Raw genomic sequence first — 20,326 nt, forward strand, 5'->3', positions numbered from 1 at the left:
GCCACTTCTCCATGAAGCCACGCCCAGAGGCATATCTAGGGTAGGGTGAGTGGGGCACGTGCCCTGGGCGCCTTGGCAGGCCCAGGAGAGGGGGGCGTCGTTGGCGGCCAGGGCATCATGCCCCACTCGCCCCCCAAGCCAAAATGTGAGGGGAGGAGAGCGCACAGTCTCTCCCTCCCCTCACCGCCGCTTAAAGCCCTAGCAGCGCTGCCAGCAGTGCTGCTGTGTCCGGCCTCCGGCGGCGTTAGCCAATCAGAGCTTGCGGACCGGCTCCTGATTGGCTGCCGGTCTGTGAGCTCTGATTGGCTAGCGAACCGGCGCCACACAGCCGCCAGACGGCCGGAGACCTGGAGCGGTGAGGGGAAGGAGAGGCGCTGCGCTGCGCTCTCCTCCCCTCCCATAGAGCAAGCGGCACCGGTGAGTGACCGGGGACGGGATGGGGGGGGGGGGGCGGGAGAACACAGTGGGGCATGTAACTGGCACAGTGGGCATGTAACTGGCACAGTGGGGCATGTATAAGGCACAGTGTGGGGCATGTACCTGGCACAGTGGGGCATGTAACTGGCACTGTGGGGATGTAACTGGCACTGTGGGGCAATGTAACTGGCACGGTGGGGCAATGTAACTGGCCCTGTGGGGCATTGTATCTGGCACTGTGGGGCATTGTATCTGGCACAGTGGGGCAATATAACTGGCACAGTGGGGCATGTAACTGGCACAGTGTGGGGCATGTATCTGGCACAGTGGGGCATGTATCTGGCACAGTGGGAAATGTATCCGGCACTGTGGGGCAATGTAACTGGCACTGTGGGGCATTGTATCTGGCACTGTGGGGCAATGTAACTGGCACAGTGGGGCATGTAACTGGCACAGTGGGGCATGTATCAGGCACAGTGTGGGGCATGTATCTGGCACAGTGGGGCATGTATCTGGCACAGTGGGGCATGTATCCGGCACTGTGGGGCAATGTAACTGGCACTGTGGGGCATTGTATCTGGCACTGTGGGGCAATGTATCTGGCACTGTGGGGCATGTATCTGGCACTGTGGGGCAAAGTAACTGGCACTGTGGGCATTGTATCTGGCACTGTGGGGCAATGTATCTGGCACTGTGGGGCAATGTATCTGGCACTGTGGGGCAATGTAACTGGCACTGTGGGGCAATGTAACTGGCACTGTGGGGCAATGTAACTGGCACTGTGGGGCATGTATCTGGCACTGTGGGGCATGTATCTGGCACTGTGGGGCAATGTAATTGGCACTGTGGGGCAATGTAACTGGCACTGTGGGGCATGTATCCGGCACTGTGGGGCAATGTAACTGGCACTGTGGGCCATTTTCAGTGGCCACACCCCTTCTGGTGCGTGGCCACACCCCTTCTGGAGCGTGGCCACACCCATTTTTTCACCGCGCGCGCCTGTGGCGCGCACATGCTTTTTTTCCTGTGTGTGTTTTTTTTTGGGGGGTGTGCCATTTTCCATCTTGCCCTGGGCTCCGAAAACCCTAGCTACGCCTCTGGCCACGCCTCTATACTTTTGGCGCCTGTTTTATATATGTGTGTGGGTTTGGGGGGGGGGAGCGCTGATGCGGTTTCTTGCACACAGCTCTAAAATGTCTAGTTACGGCACTGCTGGGCGTCCCCCCACATGTCTATTGTCATGATCGTAGCCCTGCAAAATGTTGCAAGGCTGCGATCAACTCGGAATGACCCCCATTGTGTGTAGAATTTTGAGGGGAAAAATGAATTTATTTCATTTTGGAATAAGGCTGTAACATAACAAAATGTGTAAAAAGTGAAGAGTTGTGAATACTTTCCAGATGCACTGTATTTTCACTTATTATATTATTATATTATACATATCCAGAACCATGCAGATACCAGGACCCTACACACTGGACGACATTTTTGAAAGATATGAACGATAGCGTTCAAAATTGAATGATATATCGTTCATATCGTTCAGTGTGGAGGAACTGACAATTAATGATGCGCGCCTGCAGTCGTTCATAATTGGTCTATCATCATTTATCATTGCAAGCCAATTTGGACGATGTTGATGTTTGCAATGTCAAATCGTTCAAATGGTTCATACAAATCGTTCAGTGTGTATGCAAAAAATCGTTACTGAGAAATCGTTCATTGTTCATATCGTTCATAGTTAAAATCGCCCAAATCGCCCAGTGTGTAGGGCCCTTAAGACCTCAGTTGTGAGTAGAGGGAAGATTAGTAAAGGAAGCTGTAGGTGTGGTAAAGCTGAGGAATGACTTACTACATGAGCTGTTGTTAGCTAATTCATTAACAGAATTTAAAAATAGATTTGATAACATTCTCATAAGAAATGGCATCTGTAACTGTAATCGGTGGACTACATCATGGAGATGATTGAGCTGATTAAATAATCCAAGTGCCATTTTTGTGGCCAGGAACAAATTATCTAACTTTTCTAAGTGAATTGGCAGCTGCCGAGATTCTATGTTGTCTAGAATACTTAGCACACTCCAGACTTGCATTCTTCTGGGTGGTACATTGTACCGATTTGTATTTTCTGCTAGCAAGTTTACAAGTACTGTATATTAGGAAGATGTCACTCTTGTCCAGCTACTATACTATGCAGATTCCATGCTGGGGCTGTGTTGAACATATAGCAATTCTCTGGTGACAAAACAAAAGGGAATTGTATACTACTGGGCACATTGTGATTCTCTGGTGGTTGGTATACTATGCATACAGTACATCATTCTCTTCTGGCTAGCATATGTAGGCCATAACACTCTTGTAGGTAGAATATTGTGCATACTCCAATTCATCAGTGGCTAGTAGAGTAGACAGACACCTATTATTTGTGGCTAATATACTAGATCAGGGGTCAGGGAACTTTTTTACCTTTTACCCCAAAATATATTTAGATACGCCGACGTTACTACGTTTTTTTATTTTATTTTTTAATTATTTTCGCCAATTATTTTTTGGCAGTGAATGGGATAATTAACACTTTCTCCCCAAAACACCAGAATGAATGTAAGAAAGATGGATGAGGGGTGAAGGGGGGGCGACGACATGACTTTTAGTAGACAGATGGTCACATCCTCACCTCAGTAATGTCAGTGGGAATTTCCCACTGTTATGTGGGCCTTTGTCTGATCCTGCGGAACTCCGTCAGCGGTCAGCCACAGAACACTTCAAGTTATGTGTGTGGGTTGGCGGGCGGGAGGACAGGACAGCGCAGGACAGACGGGCATGAGGGAGCACGGTGTGATGTCAGCACGTCGCACCGCAGCCAGGAACACAGCACAGGGCGGCCAGGAGCACAGCGCAGTGCGGGCAGGAGGGAGCGTGGTGTGACGTCGGCACGTCACATCACGAGCCGACCGGTGCTGGACGGGGCTGTGTCTTGGCAGCGCGACCGTCCATTACCCCCAGGAATTTCATTTTTACCCCATTTGGGGTAATTTACCCCTGTTCCCTGACCACTGTACTAGATAGACAACTTCTCTCCAACATTCACTAATATCATGTTTAGCGCTGGGCATGGTCATAGTAACCAGCATACAGAAGCACCTGAAAGTTACGAGGGCTATACATCTGAGGTGCACTTTCCCATTCTGCCGATACTGATCAGTGGTCAAAACTGCTGTTCGACGGACTTCAGTGATTGTCGAGGAAATGCAATATGCAGCATGTTAGATATCCCAGACTCCCCGCTCCCGATCATTGTTTTGGTCAGACGCGGCAAATCGAGTATTTCCAACATGTTCGATTTCCATAATCCCCTGACCCAGGCAGGGGCAGAATGGAGAATTGCCACAAACGCTGTCTGATGTATGGGACCCATTAGTTGTAAAATGAATTAAGTTTGGCTACTAAAGTTCACTCTACGTTTCCCTATGCCTGGGCACTAGTTATTCTTTGTATACCACCAGTCACTACCACACAACAAACAGGCATTCTTATCATACCTCCCAAGTGCCCCAATTATAGAGGGACAATCACTATTGGGTTCTGTCCACCTGTCACGTTCAGGACTGAATTGTCCTGAATATCTCAATTTTCCCCCAGCAGCATGTGTTGTGCCATTTCCCTCCATGTGATGTAGCCACTCCTACTGTCCAGATCTGCTCATCTCCAGTGGTCTGAGGTATGACTCACTTTTTCAGTAATTCTCCAATAATTGTAATTGCTGCACTAAGGTGTGGTGGAAGGGAGTGAGGTCTGCTGTGCCTGGCCAGGATTAGTTGTAACATATAAACTATAACAGAGAAAAGCTACTGTACTGTATTTCTCATATTTATGTTTGCGTTCGCCAGCACGGATTGAGGCAGATTTTAGTGAGATTATTCAATTGAACATAAACACAATACATACCGGTTTAAGGCCTCATTTAACTGGAGATGTATCAAATCTTTTAAAGACGACAGGTGGAGAAGTTGCCCATAGTAACCAATCAGTACTAGTTGTCATTTTGATAAATGATAGCTAGAAGTAGATGGTTACTATGGGCAACTTGTCCTCTTTAGAAAGTTTGATACATCTTCCAGTAGGATAAAGGGGGGGTACACACGGAGAAATCCGTGCTTAAATTGTAAGCAATCTGACTAGATTGCTTAGAAATTAAGCATGGATCTCTCCGTGTGTATGCACCCCAGCGATAGCGATGCACGGCCCCGCGCGTCGCTATCACCGGTGGTAGATTGACCTGCATGCAGGCACAATCTAGCACATCACGCGGGTGAAATGAGCCCCCTCTCATCTGCCCCCTCGCTCAGAACACGTTGCGCTGTGCTGAGTGGGGGGAGATATGTGAGCTGAGCGGTCTGTGATAGATCGCTCAGCACACATCTCTGCCAGTGTGTACTGGCCTTTAGAAGCCTAGCCAGGGTTACTGTCACTTGTATACTTATTGCTATATGTATAAGCTACAGCAACATTGGGGTCTATCTTCTTTCCTGGGCAGCAGCTTCACTTTCAGAGATTAACAATTCCGTAGCCTAGAAAACCACAGCTGTGTAGACATGTGTGTACAAACATGAATTAGGCCCTATATGAATAAATAATCAGTAATTATGTACCCATGACTCCTAAATAAATACGAAATGATGATTGCACCCCTTGCCCCAGCTGGATTTGCTCACAACCCTGTATGAGGTATATTATGTGTATAGGACTATATACTAAAATGACTTTCTCTTGTTCTAATAACAGGGACTCTGATTTTTTTCTGTTGGATACCCAGACAGTTTGGGCTTCTGAAGAAGGATGGCTGGAGTTTGACATTACTGCAACAAGCAATTTATGGGTAATGAATCCACAACACAATCTTGGACTACAACTGTGTGTGGAAACCAGAGATGGTAAGTAATTGTTCATTGAAATCCTTTTTATTATATACTAGCATTTGCCCGTGGCTTGTGGATGTCTGTTATTGCTCAGCGGAACTAATTTTACAAAGACCGTAGTGCCATCTAATATTGTGATTTATATTTTATATTGTATACATTGATCGCAAAATTTCTTTGTAAACAATATTTACAGTTTTTCCTTCAGGGATTAACACAAAAAGATGCTTGGGGCTACTAGCTCATGAACACGCCACATACAGCTGCCCGTGGGAGAAACAGCTGGCCCTGAGATCTACGCCTAAAGCACTGAGTGCTTGCTCCTGCAGATGCTTACATGAAACTGCAGGCACTTGATTAGTAAAGAAAAATTGTTGGGATAAGGGGTATACGTGGTATAATACATCCCATTAGAATCTCTGCCTCAATTAGGCCCCTCTGCAGACCAGTCACAGTCGGGTTCCGTTGCATAACTTGGGTTGAGTCAAGTTCCACAGAAGCATGATCGTAATAGCAACTTTCAGTGCGCCAAGTGACTTTAATGCTCCTCTCTCTAATGTCACATCGAGATCATGCATACTTTAGATTCTTTCTAGGTCACAGGCTCGCTGCACCTGCCACGTAGCAGGCCCGGTGACTTGCTTCGCTCACCACAGGCTCTATTCCCACTTGGTTGGTGGCGTGGATCCACTAACCGAGTGGGAGAACCGGGCCAGTGTCGGGATTCAGGCTGTCAGTCTATCAGCGAGTGTTGGGATTCCGGAGTCGGTCTCCTGAACGCAGGGATCCTGACTGCCGGTAAACTGATTGTATCCCGTACAGACACAACCCTTACAGTTTTATTATATGTATAGATATCATGTAACGCTAGTAAAGGGTCTTTAATTGTTTATTTCCTCTGGAAAAGAGAAAAATTTGTATACACTAAGAGAACTTATCTCCCCCTCCCGCACCTGTGCATGCCCGCCGTCAGCTAGTCAATTGCTTTTGCCGACTGGCACTCTAACATCATTTCAGCTCGCTACCCCAGGGAGTGGCGAGCAGAAATGCGCGAAAAGTGACCCGTTTGGGCACCCAAACCGGACTTTGGGGGTGATTCCGACTTGATCGTAGCTGTGCTAAATTTAGCACAGCTTCGATCAGGAACACAGACATGCGGGGGGACGCCCAGCACAGGGCTAGCCCGCCCCGCATGTCAGTCCCTGCCCCATCGCTGAAGTACAAAAGCATTGCACAGCGGCGATGCTTTTGTACTTCAGGAATAGCTCCCGGCCAGCGCAGCTTTTGCGTGCCTGGAACTACTCGTCGCTGCCCGGCTCGCAGCGGCTGTGTGTGACGTCACGCAGCCGCTGCTGCCTGCCCCCCCCGCATGGTCCAGTCATGCCTACATTGGCCAGACCGCGCCCACAAACGGCAGCCAAATGCCACCGTGCCGCCCTTTCCTGCCCAGCGACCGCCTCTGCCTGTCAATCAGGCAGAGGCGATCGCTAGGCAATGACAGCCGTCTGCTGTCAGCCATGCGCCGGCACATTGCGGCGCCAGCGCATGCGTAGTTTTTACCTGATCGTTGTGCTGCGCAGAACTGCAGCGAGCATTCAGGTCAGAATGACCCCCTTTATGCGTTGCAGCCTTTAGTTTAGTCGTGTTTAGCTCCTTTACGCAGCTAAACCCCACTGCTATGGGTGCGATATGCGTGATAAAAAAGATCAATTGAACATTGCCCCGTGATCTCCCATCACTTTAGACAGGAGATGGGGCATGATTTAACAACTGAATATCGCCCTTGGTGTCTGATTCAAATAGTTTATGTACATCTCAGATAGTTAGTGGAATATAGCTTTTAATAAGTATCTATTAAAAGGCCTATAACTGTGAAATATTAAAAACAGGTAAAGGAAGTGAGAGGTGTGGGAAAAGTTATTAATGCAATATCAAAAACCACACTGTACATATGTGTATGAATAGTGTCCAGTAGCTTCTTTTTCCAGCATGATGTCTGTGATGTCATGCTGTAACTACTTCTGAAGTGAAGAGCCAAGAAGAGGAACAGGCTCTGTGCATCCTGAATACAAGATGATAGGGGTCTGGAGGGATAAGAGAGGCGGGAAAGCTGATAGAGGGATACAGAACATGGACACAAGCAGTTAGCTGCTGGAGTGACAGAGGCAGAGATGTGTATAAGGGCCACTACTATGGCCATTATGTGTATAAGCGGCACTACTGTGGTCATTATGTGTATAAGCGGCACTACTGTGGTCATTATGTGTAAGGGGTACTACTATTGTGGGCATTATGTGTAAGGGGCACCACTACTGTGGACATTCTGTATATAAGCAACACTACTACTGTAGGCATTTTGTGTACTAGTGGCACTTCTGTGGTCATTATGTGTAAGGGGCACAACAACTGTGGACATTATGTGTAAGGGGTGCTACTACTGTGGGAATTGTGTATAAGAGGCACTACTGTGTGGCATAACGTGTATAAAGGGTACCATTGTGTAGCGCAATGTGAATAAAGGGCACTACTGAGGGAGGTAAGCTGAATAAAGGGCAGTACTATGTAGTGTAATATGAATCAGGTGCACTACATGCCATGTAATGTGAATAAGATTCACGCCCCCTACTTTCAGCCACGGAAGGTATGCATTTAGACAAACCTAAGTGCACATTTGTTGATAAAACAAAGAACCATGGCAGTTTATCGCAGCGATCGGGTCGGAACTGCGCATGCGCTGGTGCCGCAGTGGTTGACAGGTAGAGACGGTTGCTGGGCTGGAGGGGGCGGCATGGCGGCTGTTATGGGGCGCGGTCCGGCCAATGCAGGCATGGCCGGACCGTGCGGGGGGCGGGCTGTGACGTCACACACAGCCGCTGCGACCAGGGGCAGCCCACAAGTACAAAAGCATGCAGCCTGACATGCGGGGCGGACTAGCCCTGTGCTGGGCGTCCCCCCCCCCCGCATGTCAGGGAAGATGATCGTAGCTGTGTTAAATTTAGCACAGCTACGATCAACTCGGAATGACCCCCCATGTGCGATTAGAGCTAATAATAATATACTAGAAATCTGTATGTATATAAACTTATAAAGTAGCAAACAAAAGAATGGGGATTTTGTTCTTATTTTGATCAAAACATTTAAGTAATTCCCTGTAATTCTCTGCAAGTCCCTACATTAGCAGATTTTTATTTGGTATGTAGCTCTCAGCAAGTCTGGACATGAAGTTTGGAGAACTCTACAATTTTATTTATGTTTCATTTTGTACTTTACTAAATCATTATCTATATATTTTGCTTGGGAGTAAGGTGTAGCACAGAGAAGGTGGATTGTGTGAAAAATGCAAATCCAGACTTGGCTATCACATTAAAAAAGGAGCAAAAAGCAGCCTACAGTATAATGGAATTATTGGAGAATTATATAACTGTTGTAATGTAAGTTTGAATATTGCCAGTATGTACGCCAGCTTTTCAGTTTTATGTTTTTTTTTCCTTACATTTCATTCAGTTACAAAATGCCTGAGGGAGCTCTGAAATTATTATATAATATATTGTGTAGTTAAGAGACAAATTGCCAGGAATCAACAGAAACCTTTTCTTACCACCAATTGAACTTGTTTAGTTTGTGTTTCTTTAATTAATTAGCATGTCACTTGCACAGTATTTATTTTGTGGAATATTTTCTCTTTTCTTTAAACTAAATCCATTATGTTGAAATTCACAAAAATTTTTACAGCTACCAACATGACCTCTTCCACCTGGTACAAAATACTTTGCCCCTGACCTTCCCTCTTAAATTATTAGTGCAGTCACCAGTACTGACTTTAATTAATTGGAGATGAAGGTTATGTGAAATATCGCTACAGGCAACAATAGTAAAAACAATTTGATAAATCAGACTTAATTTTATATTGTCAACTTCTATCTTTTATGTTACAAAATTTGTTTTGCTATTAAAAAAGTGTTATGATTTCTGTTCCACCAACTGTCTATCTCTCTGTCTGTCTGTCTATCTGTATATCTCCATAGATTTTTTTTTTCATTTTTTTTTTGAAGCCCGAGGTGCGTGGCTTCATCACCCAGTGTCTGTGCAAAACGCGCTGGAGGCGTAGAACCTTTGACCCTCTCCAAAAGGAGAAGGGCCCCATTACTCCCCAACCCCTCAGAGCCAAAAGGCCTACTGAGGGGAAAGAGGATCTGTGGGTCCCCCCCTTGCCGAAGCGCAGAGGGACGATAAGGGTCTCACCTAAACACCAAAACAATAACATGACTCACACACAAAAAACTGCAGTGTAAGTGCATACACACATGAAAAATAAATAAAAAATTAAATAAATAAGGCCCCAGCCAGAAGGCCGGGGGAAAAGTAAAAATTATGCTTGCCCTAGCCAAAAGGCCAGAGCAAAGGAGTAGGTGCAAACGGAAGGGTAGAAGTGCTCCGTGCTAAAGTGCCCTAGTGCAGTGGTGGTCCGAATCCCCAGTGCATTTAAGGCACCCCTGTCCCTTCCAGTTCCATGGGCACAGAACACCTCAAGCTTCAGGCTGCTCCTGACCTCTCAGCCAGACCAAGCTTCATACCCACTCTGTGCCAGGGTCAACCCCTAGTACGAGAGTAGATACTAGACCAGGCCGTTCCCGCTCCACGCAAGGGGCCCTATTTCATCTTCTTAGAAGGCAACGGAATCTAAGCCCAGTTTTTCTCCACTCTCGACCAGAGGCATTGCCACACCCCGGCATGGTACTCCACAAGGTGTTTCTCCATTCCACACTAGGGACCTCTCACGCTCCCAGTGTAAGAACAGGTACTCCACCAAGTGTTTCCCTCGAGCAGGTACTTCACTTGATCTTAACCAAAAGGCCGAGAAGCGATGTATATCTCTAGAGATATAACATTATTTTCATATCACATTTAGGATAAAAAGGGATATATTATCAACTGGATATAGATAGATGGTCAGCATCTACTTATTTAACATAAAGGTTGAAATAAGCTTACAAAACACAGCAGACGTACAGCTGTGTCCTCATACACCCAGCCTCAATACGCCATATGGCGTGAGACACTCATCACGGCTGAGCTACTCCGAGAGGTGTAGTGTACTGTCTTTCTCTTTACATTTTGCATCTTATTTGCATCACAGAGGCAGTGTAACACCAATTGAAGTTTACTAAACACGCTGGACTGTGATTTTAGCTGCACAGGAATTAGTTTTAAACACATACACAGTTGTAGATGAAGCAAAACAAAACATAGCACGGGATAAAGCATCACAGCCATTGCCATAGACAGCATGGCCTGGCCCAGGTAATGGGGGACGTTGCCTAATATAAAAGGGTGTGACCATGCTTTCTTACAAAAAAATATAATTAAAAATAGTTTTTAAGGTGCTGCAAAATGGCGCTGCACGCCTTATAGGGGGACGCTGTTGTGCACCCCGGCAAAGAACAGACCAGGAGGGGGGTACGATCACACACATTATATGCCCCCACAGTGCTAGACACATATTATATGCCCCCACAGCGCCAGATACACACATGCCCCCTGTGTCAGATACACACATGCCCCCAGTGCTAGATACACACGTGCCCCCAGTGCCAGATACACATAATATGCCCCCAGCGCCAGATGCACATGCCCCCAGCGCCAGATGCACACATGCCCCCAGTGCCAGTTACACACATGCCCCCAGTTCCAGTTACACACATGCCCTCAGTGCCAGATACAAACCTCTGCTGTCCCGCTGCGGCTGCCTCCACTGCTGACAGCCTGCCTGGTCTCCGGCCTCCAGTCTCTGGCGTCGGTCAATTCAGGTGCCGGTTCATGAGCCGATCAAAGCTCCCGATCCGGCAGTCAATCAGGAGCTGCCACCGGCCTGTGCACAATTTTTAGGTTGTATGACGGGCCGGCTAATGGCCACCCTTAGGAGTCAAGCGCCTTGCGCGGACGCTCTTAGGTAACGTGCCTCAAGCCGCCCTGCTCTGTTCCCTATTTTCCAACCAATTTTTTACCCAAGTACAAATGTTGCTTCCTAGGCCAAGCTCTCTTAATTTATAAAGCAACCTTGTGTGAGGCACTGTGTCAAAGGCTTTAGCAAAATCTAAAAAGACCACATCCACAGCGTTTCTCTTACTCACTTCTTCATAGAAGCTAATTAAGTTAGTTTGACATGACCTGGCTATGCCTCACAAACGCATGCTGGTTCCTAATAATGATCTTATAGCACCCCATGTACTCCTGAATGCAGTCCCTTAATATACCTTCCAATAGTTTCCCCACTATAGATGTCAGACCTACTGGTCTATTATTTCTAGGATGTGTCTTCCTTCTGTTTTTAAATAAAGGCACTACATCTGCTATTCGGCAGTCCCTCTCTTCCGAGCCTGATGTGATTGAATCTTTGAAAATTAAATATAAGGGCCTTGCTATTCCTGCGCTTAGCTCCATTAGAACACTTCGGTGTAGTTTATCACCGGAGATTTATTCATCCTAATTTTACATAGTCGCTCACGGACTTCATCCTCACTCAAGCAAGTATTTTGTAACGGGACATTATCATTTCTGTTATTATGTAATATTCCCACCATTTTTTCTTCTCTAGTAAATACAGACGAAAATAATTCATTTAATTTCTCTGCTTTTTCGTTTTCTTCATTTATCAATTCACCTAACTCACTTTTTAAGGGTCCTATGTTGTAATTTTTTATCATTTTTTTAATCTTTACATTTTTAATCTTTTTTTTAATCTGGTGGTTTTAGAGTGCAGACGCCCCATGTCTCTGGTGGCTTTAGAGTGCAGACCCCCCCATGTCTCTGGTGGCTTTAGAGTGCAGTCCCCCAATTTCATACCTTCCAACTTGTAGAGCCTCATATTCGGGACCTGTTGCACTGGAGCTGCGCCTGCGCCCGAAAAGGGGCAGAACCTCGGCTACATGTGGAGGAGCCTCAGAAAAAGGGCAGAGGCCTTGCTTCCAGACCCCCGTTATCGTCACATTGGGGGCATGTCCAGCGCTCCCTGAGCAGCTGGGCAGTCCCCAGCTCACTCCCCACACTGTTAGATGCCGTGAACATGCGCACTGCATCTATTCAGTGATCACTGGCTTTTTTGCAGAGCAGCGGTGATCACAGGCTCTCCCAAGATGCCCTCCCACCCACGAAACACTGTGGCCCACCGAAAGGACAGTGGGACAGCATCCGAATAGCGGGACTGTCCTGCTTGAATTGGGACAGTTGGGAGGTATGCATTTTTATGGTATAAAAGAGCTTATTTGGCTTTATCCTAGTCATATCTCCTATAGTCTTTAAGCATTAAATCCATGTTTTGCTCATATAAAGGGAGAATACAATAATATACCATTAAAAATTTGCAGTTACAGTATGTACAATCAGCAGTATCAACATAATAACTGTATTTATTTGGTATATATTGTGCATACTTTCATGGTTTATATGTATTATTCTACTCATCATATTTTATTACTTTTTTTGCCTTTATATGTGACTTCTATTTCAGCACAGTAATATGTCTGCATAAATATGGTATTCACATGTACAGTCAGGTATATGTGCATATATAGATACTCTATTTCCGTTACGTAACAAATACTCTCATGATTCCTCTCCTTTGGTTCAAGGTCAGAATATAAACACAAGAGCTGCAGGTTTGGTTGGCAGAGACGGTCCATATGACAAGCAGCCGTTCATGGTTGCTTTTTTTAAAGCAAGCGAGGTTCACCTGAGGACAGCAAGATCTGCAACAAGTAAACGCAAGAACCCAAATCGTAACCGCTATTCTCAATCACAAGATGTATCAAGAGTATCCAGTGTGATAGGTAATGTGCTGTTGTACCATTCTCTACATTATGGCCATAAGAAAAAAAGAGCGATACTAAATGACTAATTACATTATGGGTTATAACTTTGTGCACGGCAACATGCTAAATAATGGTGTGGTTTAATTAAGCGTTTAGTGCAAAACCGTAGAAAGCGTTTAAATAACATTTACGTGAACAGGGCTGCACCTCCTTCACCTTGGGCTCCCCCTGCAGCCCGCACGGCACAGGTTGCCGATTAAAGGAGTAGGCCGCAGAACATCAAATGGCCGCTAGGCATGACCGCAGTGGGCCGGGGTCACAGAGCAGGCAGCCATAGAGGGACAGCTGGAATTTGAAGCTAGTCTTGAGCTAATCGGAGCTTATGGACCGGCAGCCAATCAGGATATGCCGGTTCCAAATTCAAAATGTGGCGTCGCTGTCCCTATATGGATGCCTACACTGTGCTCAAATCCATACCGCTGCCATGTGGGCCACCTTGCGGTCGGTGCCCGGAACTGGAGTCCCGGCAGCCTTCCTCCCGATGGCGGCCCTGTACTTGAATATAATGTTGTCACATATCCCAGTGTAAGATAAGTGGTACTACATGCAGTCATGTACAAGGTACAAGAAAAAGAACAAAGGCCAGCTCAACAAAAGTAGGGTTTCTTTGCTTTAGTTTGATCATTTCACTTGTAGCCAAGACTTCACCCTGGCTTGATTTTACCAAAGATTATAACCATAAGTGGGAATTGAATTAGCAACATTGTTCCTGCCATAGACATATGATGTATATCAGGGTCTGTCCCATGAACCCAGTGAGTCGTAAATCCCGTGTTGATCTCTCAAAACTGTATTTATTAGCTCACGTGTAAATACTGATCTGGTGCCTTCCTAGACAGCTAATTGCTAATTAGAAACATAGGGGAAATGAACTCATGGAAATTGCTGCTGTCACTGAGGGAGCATTCTGATGGCCGAGAATATGCACCTACCAATAATGTGATTGTTAGTGCATAAAAGAGATCTTTTGGAACTAGTAAGACCCAGATCTTCTCTGCTACAGCACCCTCTAGTGTGAGAGCATGTGTATAAACTGTTTAACACAGACTTGCATGTCTGTATATCCTCAACCCATAGTGTTTTCAACATGCTTTACCATACCTGCTCCCATACTCCAACAAAAATTTTTTTCCAATAGTTATTACAAAATAAACTATATAAAAGTCATAACTGTCAAAACCGATGCATTGTAAAATACAAATAAGTAGCAGTTACTGAACCAGAGCAATCATTGAAGCTAGTCATTTAAATTTTTTAAGCTATCAAATTGTTAAAGGATTAACATGTGGGGATTCAATTTTAATACCTTGATTTTGGAGGTAGGGGGGTCGAGAAGGGGTGACTGTTACTAATTACCTTTGCTCAGCATTGAGTGAGGGTCCCAGCGAGCTGTGGAGGAAGATTACTGGCACCCCATCCGCAGCTTTCGACGCCTTGCGTAGTATTTTCCCCCCCTGAAAAGACGTGGTATTTAGCCACACCCACCTCTCTCAGGCCCACAGTTTGTCTCAGCGGCCCTGATTAGGGGTGATATAGCACCACTGGAGACAGCATCAAGCAAGAAGATTTGTGTTAATTGTTTGCGAAACTCTATTGAGTCAAGCAAATTGAAGGGGGCAAATCACCACTGCATTGGCATGCAAATGACAGAAACAGTATTGCAATTCGCCCCCCTCGTGTCCCGACTTCACCCCGGACTTGCAGATTTTTGTAAGCAGCCCTATAAGGCTGTGAACAAAAATCCATGAGACTGGCGGTACCGTAAGTGTAGCATACAGCCTCATTTACTTGCTCTGTGATGAACTCATGAGTAATTTGATTCAGCCCTATGGTGGGCAGCCCGTCCCTACGCATACACTGACTACGCGGCTGCGTAGAGCGACGGACCTGTGAGGGTGCTGCTGAATTCACCATCACTAGGCACTTAGCTGCCCACCGCTCACCACCCATCACCCCCGCTCACCGCCGCCCACTACTCATCATCCCCAGCTCACCACCGCTCACTGCTCATCACCCTTGCTCACCGCCACCTGCCGCTCACTACTCATCACTCCCAGCTCACTGCCGCTCACTGCTCATCACCCCCAGCTCACCGCCGCTCACTGCTCATCACCTCCGATCGCCGCCGCCTGCTGCTCACTACTCAACACCCCCAGATCACCGCCATTCACTGCTCATCACCCCCAGCTCACCGCCGCTCACTGCTCATCACCCCCCCTGCTTACTGCCGCCCGGCGGCCCCAGGGCAGTTCACACAGCTGAGCTGGGCAGTCAGCGGAAGGGAGGGCAGTAGATGTTCCAGAAGCTTGGCTGCCAGCCAGGCTGCCACAGAGCCGCAGCATCTGGAAATGTGTGAGAGACCACATCCGCTATTAACAGACACTGGTGACTGGTGAGTAGCTTGTAAACTCCCCCCACCCCCATCCCATCGGCAACCTCCCCCCCCCATACTGCTATCTTGCCTTCTCTCCTCTCAGCTCCATGCCTCCCCCCAAGCGGCTCTTCCGTAGTGTAACGTGTAAACGTATCTACTGTGGTGTGACGTGTATAAGCGTCTCTACTGTGCTGTGTAATGTCAATTAATACTGTTATGTGGCCACGCCCCTTCCCCATGATGCCACGCCCCTATATATTCCACTAAGGGGCGTCAAAATATAAATTTGCATACCAAAAAAATTAGGCTCCGTCCGGCCCTGATGGTGGGGTTTAAATAAACAAATTCAATTAGAGTTGCTTCTCTAGGAGTTTACATGACACTTCCTAATCAGCAGAGGCTGAAGAGGTGGTTTTTCCTCTTGGGAGTGCTATTCCAGACTGCGAGTTGCAGAAAGCTCTTTCAGTGGGAAGCCACTAACCTGCTGTTCAGGTGGCCTTATCATGCTTCTAGTGGAGGCAACTAATGTAGTTCCTAGAAGCTGGTTTATAAAAAATTTTTGCACATATCTGAATCACGCATTGTGGGGAAACATACTATTCTTACCAATTACAACTTGAAAAGTTGAAAATATAAACAAAGTGGAAATGAGTAAATCCAACTTTTTTTTAAAAATACATAAATGAATAAAAACTTGGCCCTTCTCTGGTCTTTATGATCTCTAAACACAAAACGCACATATATTTTAGTATTAGGGGTCAATTCAATTAGGAGCAGTGGGGGGCGACTTGCCATTGCAGCGGTGTAGTAATGGCAGCAATGGCAGATGAACTCGCCTCTATCACGGCCAGATCTCACCCCGTACTCATGGATTTTTGTACGCAGCTATTGAGTCTGGCTATAACGTCAGTGCGGCATATAGCCACTATTTACTCATGAGTGCACAAAATAGATTTGACTCGGTAGGGCCATAGTATTGTAGGTAAATTCACACATTGCTATGACTATTGCCAGTGGTAAATATTTATGTGTTTATTACCAGAGCTTCGGTTAGGGAATCTTAAATAACTGCAGATGTGTTAGTGGGGGGATGGGAGCTATTGCATGGCTAACGTTTGTATTCTTTAAAGTATAAAGCCAGTGTCAAGAGCAAAAGAAACAGCTGCTCCGTGTCACCAAGTTGGTTTCTAATTCAATCCTTCACATTGAACCATTTCCAAAACATCAGGAGCTAGTTTTAGTCACAAAAAGAACTATGCTAAGTAGGACAAGATGTGAAAAAGAACATCAAGTTTTTTTTAATGAGCCTTGTTGATGGTCATCAAGGTTGGATACTCTCCACAAACTGGGACATGCGAATGAGCAATATTCTGCCTCTGTTCATTTTAAGATGCCATTTCAACAATTTTGCTCTCATGTGTCAGTCAACTACTTACAAGCAACATTACTGCCAACCATGGCTATTTCTAGCCAATGTGGCTTTCAGTGCAGACACTAATAAATGCCCCTCCCCACCCCCCCCAAACCCTCCCCTCCCCACCCCCTACCAGATTTTGCGAAAATAAAATCAGTGTGTGTGTGTCCAAAAAAGGGTGTGGGGGTCTCACTTCAATGGACATGGCCTTGCAGGAAAAGACAGTTGCACCGACACTATAGTGCCCCTGACACGTATTATGGCCCACACAGTAATGTCCCAGACACCATATTTTGCCCCACACAGTAATACCCCTTACACCATATTATGCCCCACAAAGTAATGCCCCTGACACCATATTATGCCTCTCATAGTAGTGCCGCTTACAGTGATGTCCAACACAGTAATGCCCCTAACATCATATTATGCCTCCCATAGTAATGCCTCTTACAGTGATGCCCCACATAGTAATGCCCCAACACCATATTATGCCTCTCCTAGTAATGCCCCTTACAGTGATGCCACACACAGTAAGGCCCCTGACATTATATTATGCCTCTCATAGTAATGCTCCTTACAGTGATACCCCACACAGTAATGCCCCTGACATCATATTATTCCTCTCATAGTAATGCTCCTTACAGTGATGCCCGACACGGTAATGCCCTAAACACCATATTATGCCTGTCATAGTAATGCCTTTTGCAGTGGTGCCCCATACAGTAAAGCCCCTGATATCACATTATGCCTCTCATAATAATGCCCCTTGCAGTGATGCCCCACACAGTAATGTCCCTGACACCATATTATGCCTATCATAGCAATGCCTTTTGCAGTGGTGCCCCACACTGTAATGCCCCTGACATCATATTATTCCTCTCATAGTAATGCTCCTTACAGTGATGCCCCACACGGTAATGCCCTAAATATCATATTATGCCTCCCATAGTAATGCCTCTTACAATGATGCCCCTCACAGAAATGCCCCTGACACCATATTATGCCACTCATAGTAGTGCCGCTTACAGTGATGCCCCACACAGTAATGCCCCTAACATCATATTTATGCCTCCCATAGTAATGCCTCTTACAATGATGCCCCTCACAGAAATGCCCCTGACACCATATTATGCCACTCATAGTAGTGCTGCTTACAGTGATGCCCCACACAGTAAGGCCCCTAACATCATATTTATGTCTCCCATAGTAATGCCTCTTACAGTGATGCTCCACACAGAAATGCCCCTGACACCATATTATGCCTCTCATAGTAATGCCTATTACAGTGATGCCCCACACAGTAATGTCCCTAACATCATATTATGCCTCCCATAGTAATGCCTCTTACAGTGATGCCCCACACAGAAATGCCCCTGACACCATATTATGCCTCTCATAGTAATGCCCCACACAGTAATGCCCCAACACCATATTATGCCTCTCATAGTAATGCCCCTTACAGTGATGCCCCACACAGTAAGGCCCCTGACATCATATTATTCCTCTCATACTAATGCCCCTTACAGTGATACCCCACACAGTAATGCCCCTGACACCATATTATGCCTCCCATATCAATGCCTTTTGCAGCGGTGCCCCACACAGCAATGCCCCTGACATCATATTTTTCATCTCATAGTAATGCCCGTTACAGCGATGCCCCACACAGTAATGCCCCTGACATCACATTATACATCTCATAATAAGCCCCTTACAGTGATACCCCACACAGTAATGCCCCTGACACCATATTATGCATGCCTGTCATAGTAATGCCTTTTGCAGTGATGGTCCACACAGTAATTCCCTTGACATCATATTATTCCTCTCATAGAAATTCTTCTTACAGTGATGCCCCACACAGTATTTCCCCTGACATCACATTATTCCTCTCATAATAATGTCCCTTACAGTGATACCCAACACAGTAATGCCCCTGACATCATATTATGCCTCTCATAGCAATGCCCTTTGCAGTGGTGTTCCACACAGTAATGCCCCTGACATAGTAACATAGTATGTAAGGTTGGAAAAAGACTATTTGTCCATCGAGTTCAACCTATTTGTGGTCTCCTATGCAGTATTATTTTTGGACTAATTTTGTCTGATGCTGATGTCTGCTGTTGTGTTTTATTCCTCTTTTTTGTAATAACTTAAGTGCATGATCACACACCATAACCCTAGATACCCTTATCCATTAGGAATTTATCTAATCCATTCTTAAAGGTGTTGGCTGAGTCCGCCATTACTTCTCTCTCAGGTAGGGAATTCCAAACACGTATTGTCCTTAATCTGAAAAAAACGTATCTCTCTCATAGTAATGCCTCACATAGACAGTATTGCCCCTTACATTTATGTCCCACACACTACTGTACCTGCTCGTTGTCAGGGGTTTGATGCTGCCGCTGCGATCTTGGCACTGCTACACTGTTCATGCCTTCCTCTTCCGTCTAGTAAATGTCCCCCCTAAAATGACCTCCTTCAGTAGTGTCTCTTTTGAGGCGGTGGCCATTTTGGGTGGGACATTTTTTACATTATTTCATGTGGACGGTCAGACTGCATGAAATACTGTCTGAAACAGACAGTGGCCGTGGCCGCAGGTGCCCCATGTGATTGCACAGCTTGCCCTGCCCTAGAAACAGCCCTGCTGCCAATGGCATAACTCCTGGAAGTAACAGCTGGATACCAGGTGCTGACTAAGGGGTCTATTTACTAAGCCTTGGATGGAAACACTGACAAACATAACCTACTGTATTTGATTTTTTTATCGGCGCACCTCTAGAGCCACCACTGCTGAACACTATAATATTTCTCTTCCATAATATCACCTCATCTTGTCAGATCTTGAAATTATTTGCCAGTAGCAAATGAACAACTTGATTAGTAACACAGAGGTCCACCACCAAAATGAGAGAGAGAGAGAGACGAAACATAAGCACTGCTCTGGGAAAGTACAGATGAAGGTGGAGAAATAGATACACAACTAGAACACAGAAAAGTAGACAAAGGAAAAGTGATCACAAGACTAGTTCTGATTTGAACGCTTCTATACAGTAATTATGCCAAAACAGATGATATTGGTTTTAGCAGTGGGTTTTAATGTCCTAAAGTTGATCGGACTAAGGGAATGGCTAAAGAAGACAATAATGCTGGATTTTAGCAAATGAAATGTATTTGTCAGTTATTAGAAGCCACAACTAGAAAGGATAGCCTGTACAATAAGTGATCATAGAGTGATCTTATCTGAGTTAAGCACATTGGTTCAATAAGTACAATACACTTTATTTATGATAGAATGTCAACCAAAGTTAGGTTAAGGTAATCAGAAAGATAATCT

General features: G+C 45.8%; 1 protein-coding gene across 2 annotated transcripts in view; it reads left to right on the forward strand.

Moving 5' to 3' along the window:
• The window catches only part of BMP6 (bone morphogenetic protein 6), a 462,814-nt gene that overhangs the window by 375,754 nt on the left and 66,734 nt on the right, over positions 1–20,326 (forward strand). For both annotated transcript variants that reach the window (XM_063923119.1, XM_063923120.1), the window contains 2 exons: positions 5,200–5,348; positions 12,962–13,159. In XM_063923119.1, the coding sequence (XP_063779189.1) occupies positions 5,200–5,348; positions 12,962–13,159 (347 nt within the window). The remainder of the gene's footprint in view (positions 1–5,199; positions 5,349–12,961; positions 13,160–20,326) is intronic.

Source organism: Pseudophryne corroboree, chromosome 5, assembly GCF_028390025.1.
Source record: "Pseudophryne corroboree isolate aPseCor3 chromosome 5, aPseCor3.hap2, whole genome shotgun sequence".
NCBI classification, from domain to species: Eukaryota; Metazoa; Chordata; class Amphibia; order Anura; family Myobatrachidae; genus Pseudophryne; species Pseudophryne corroboree.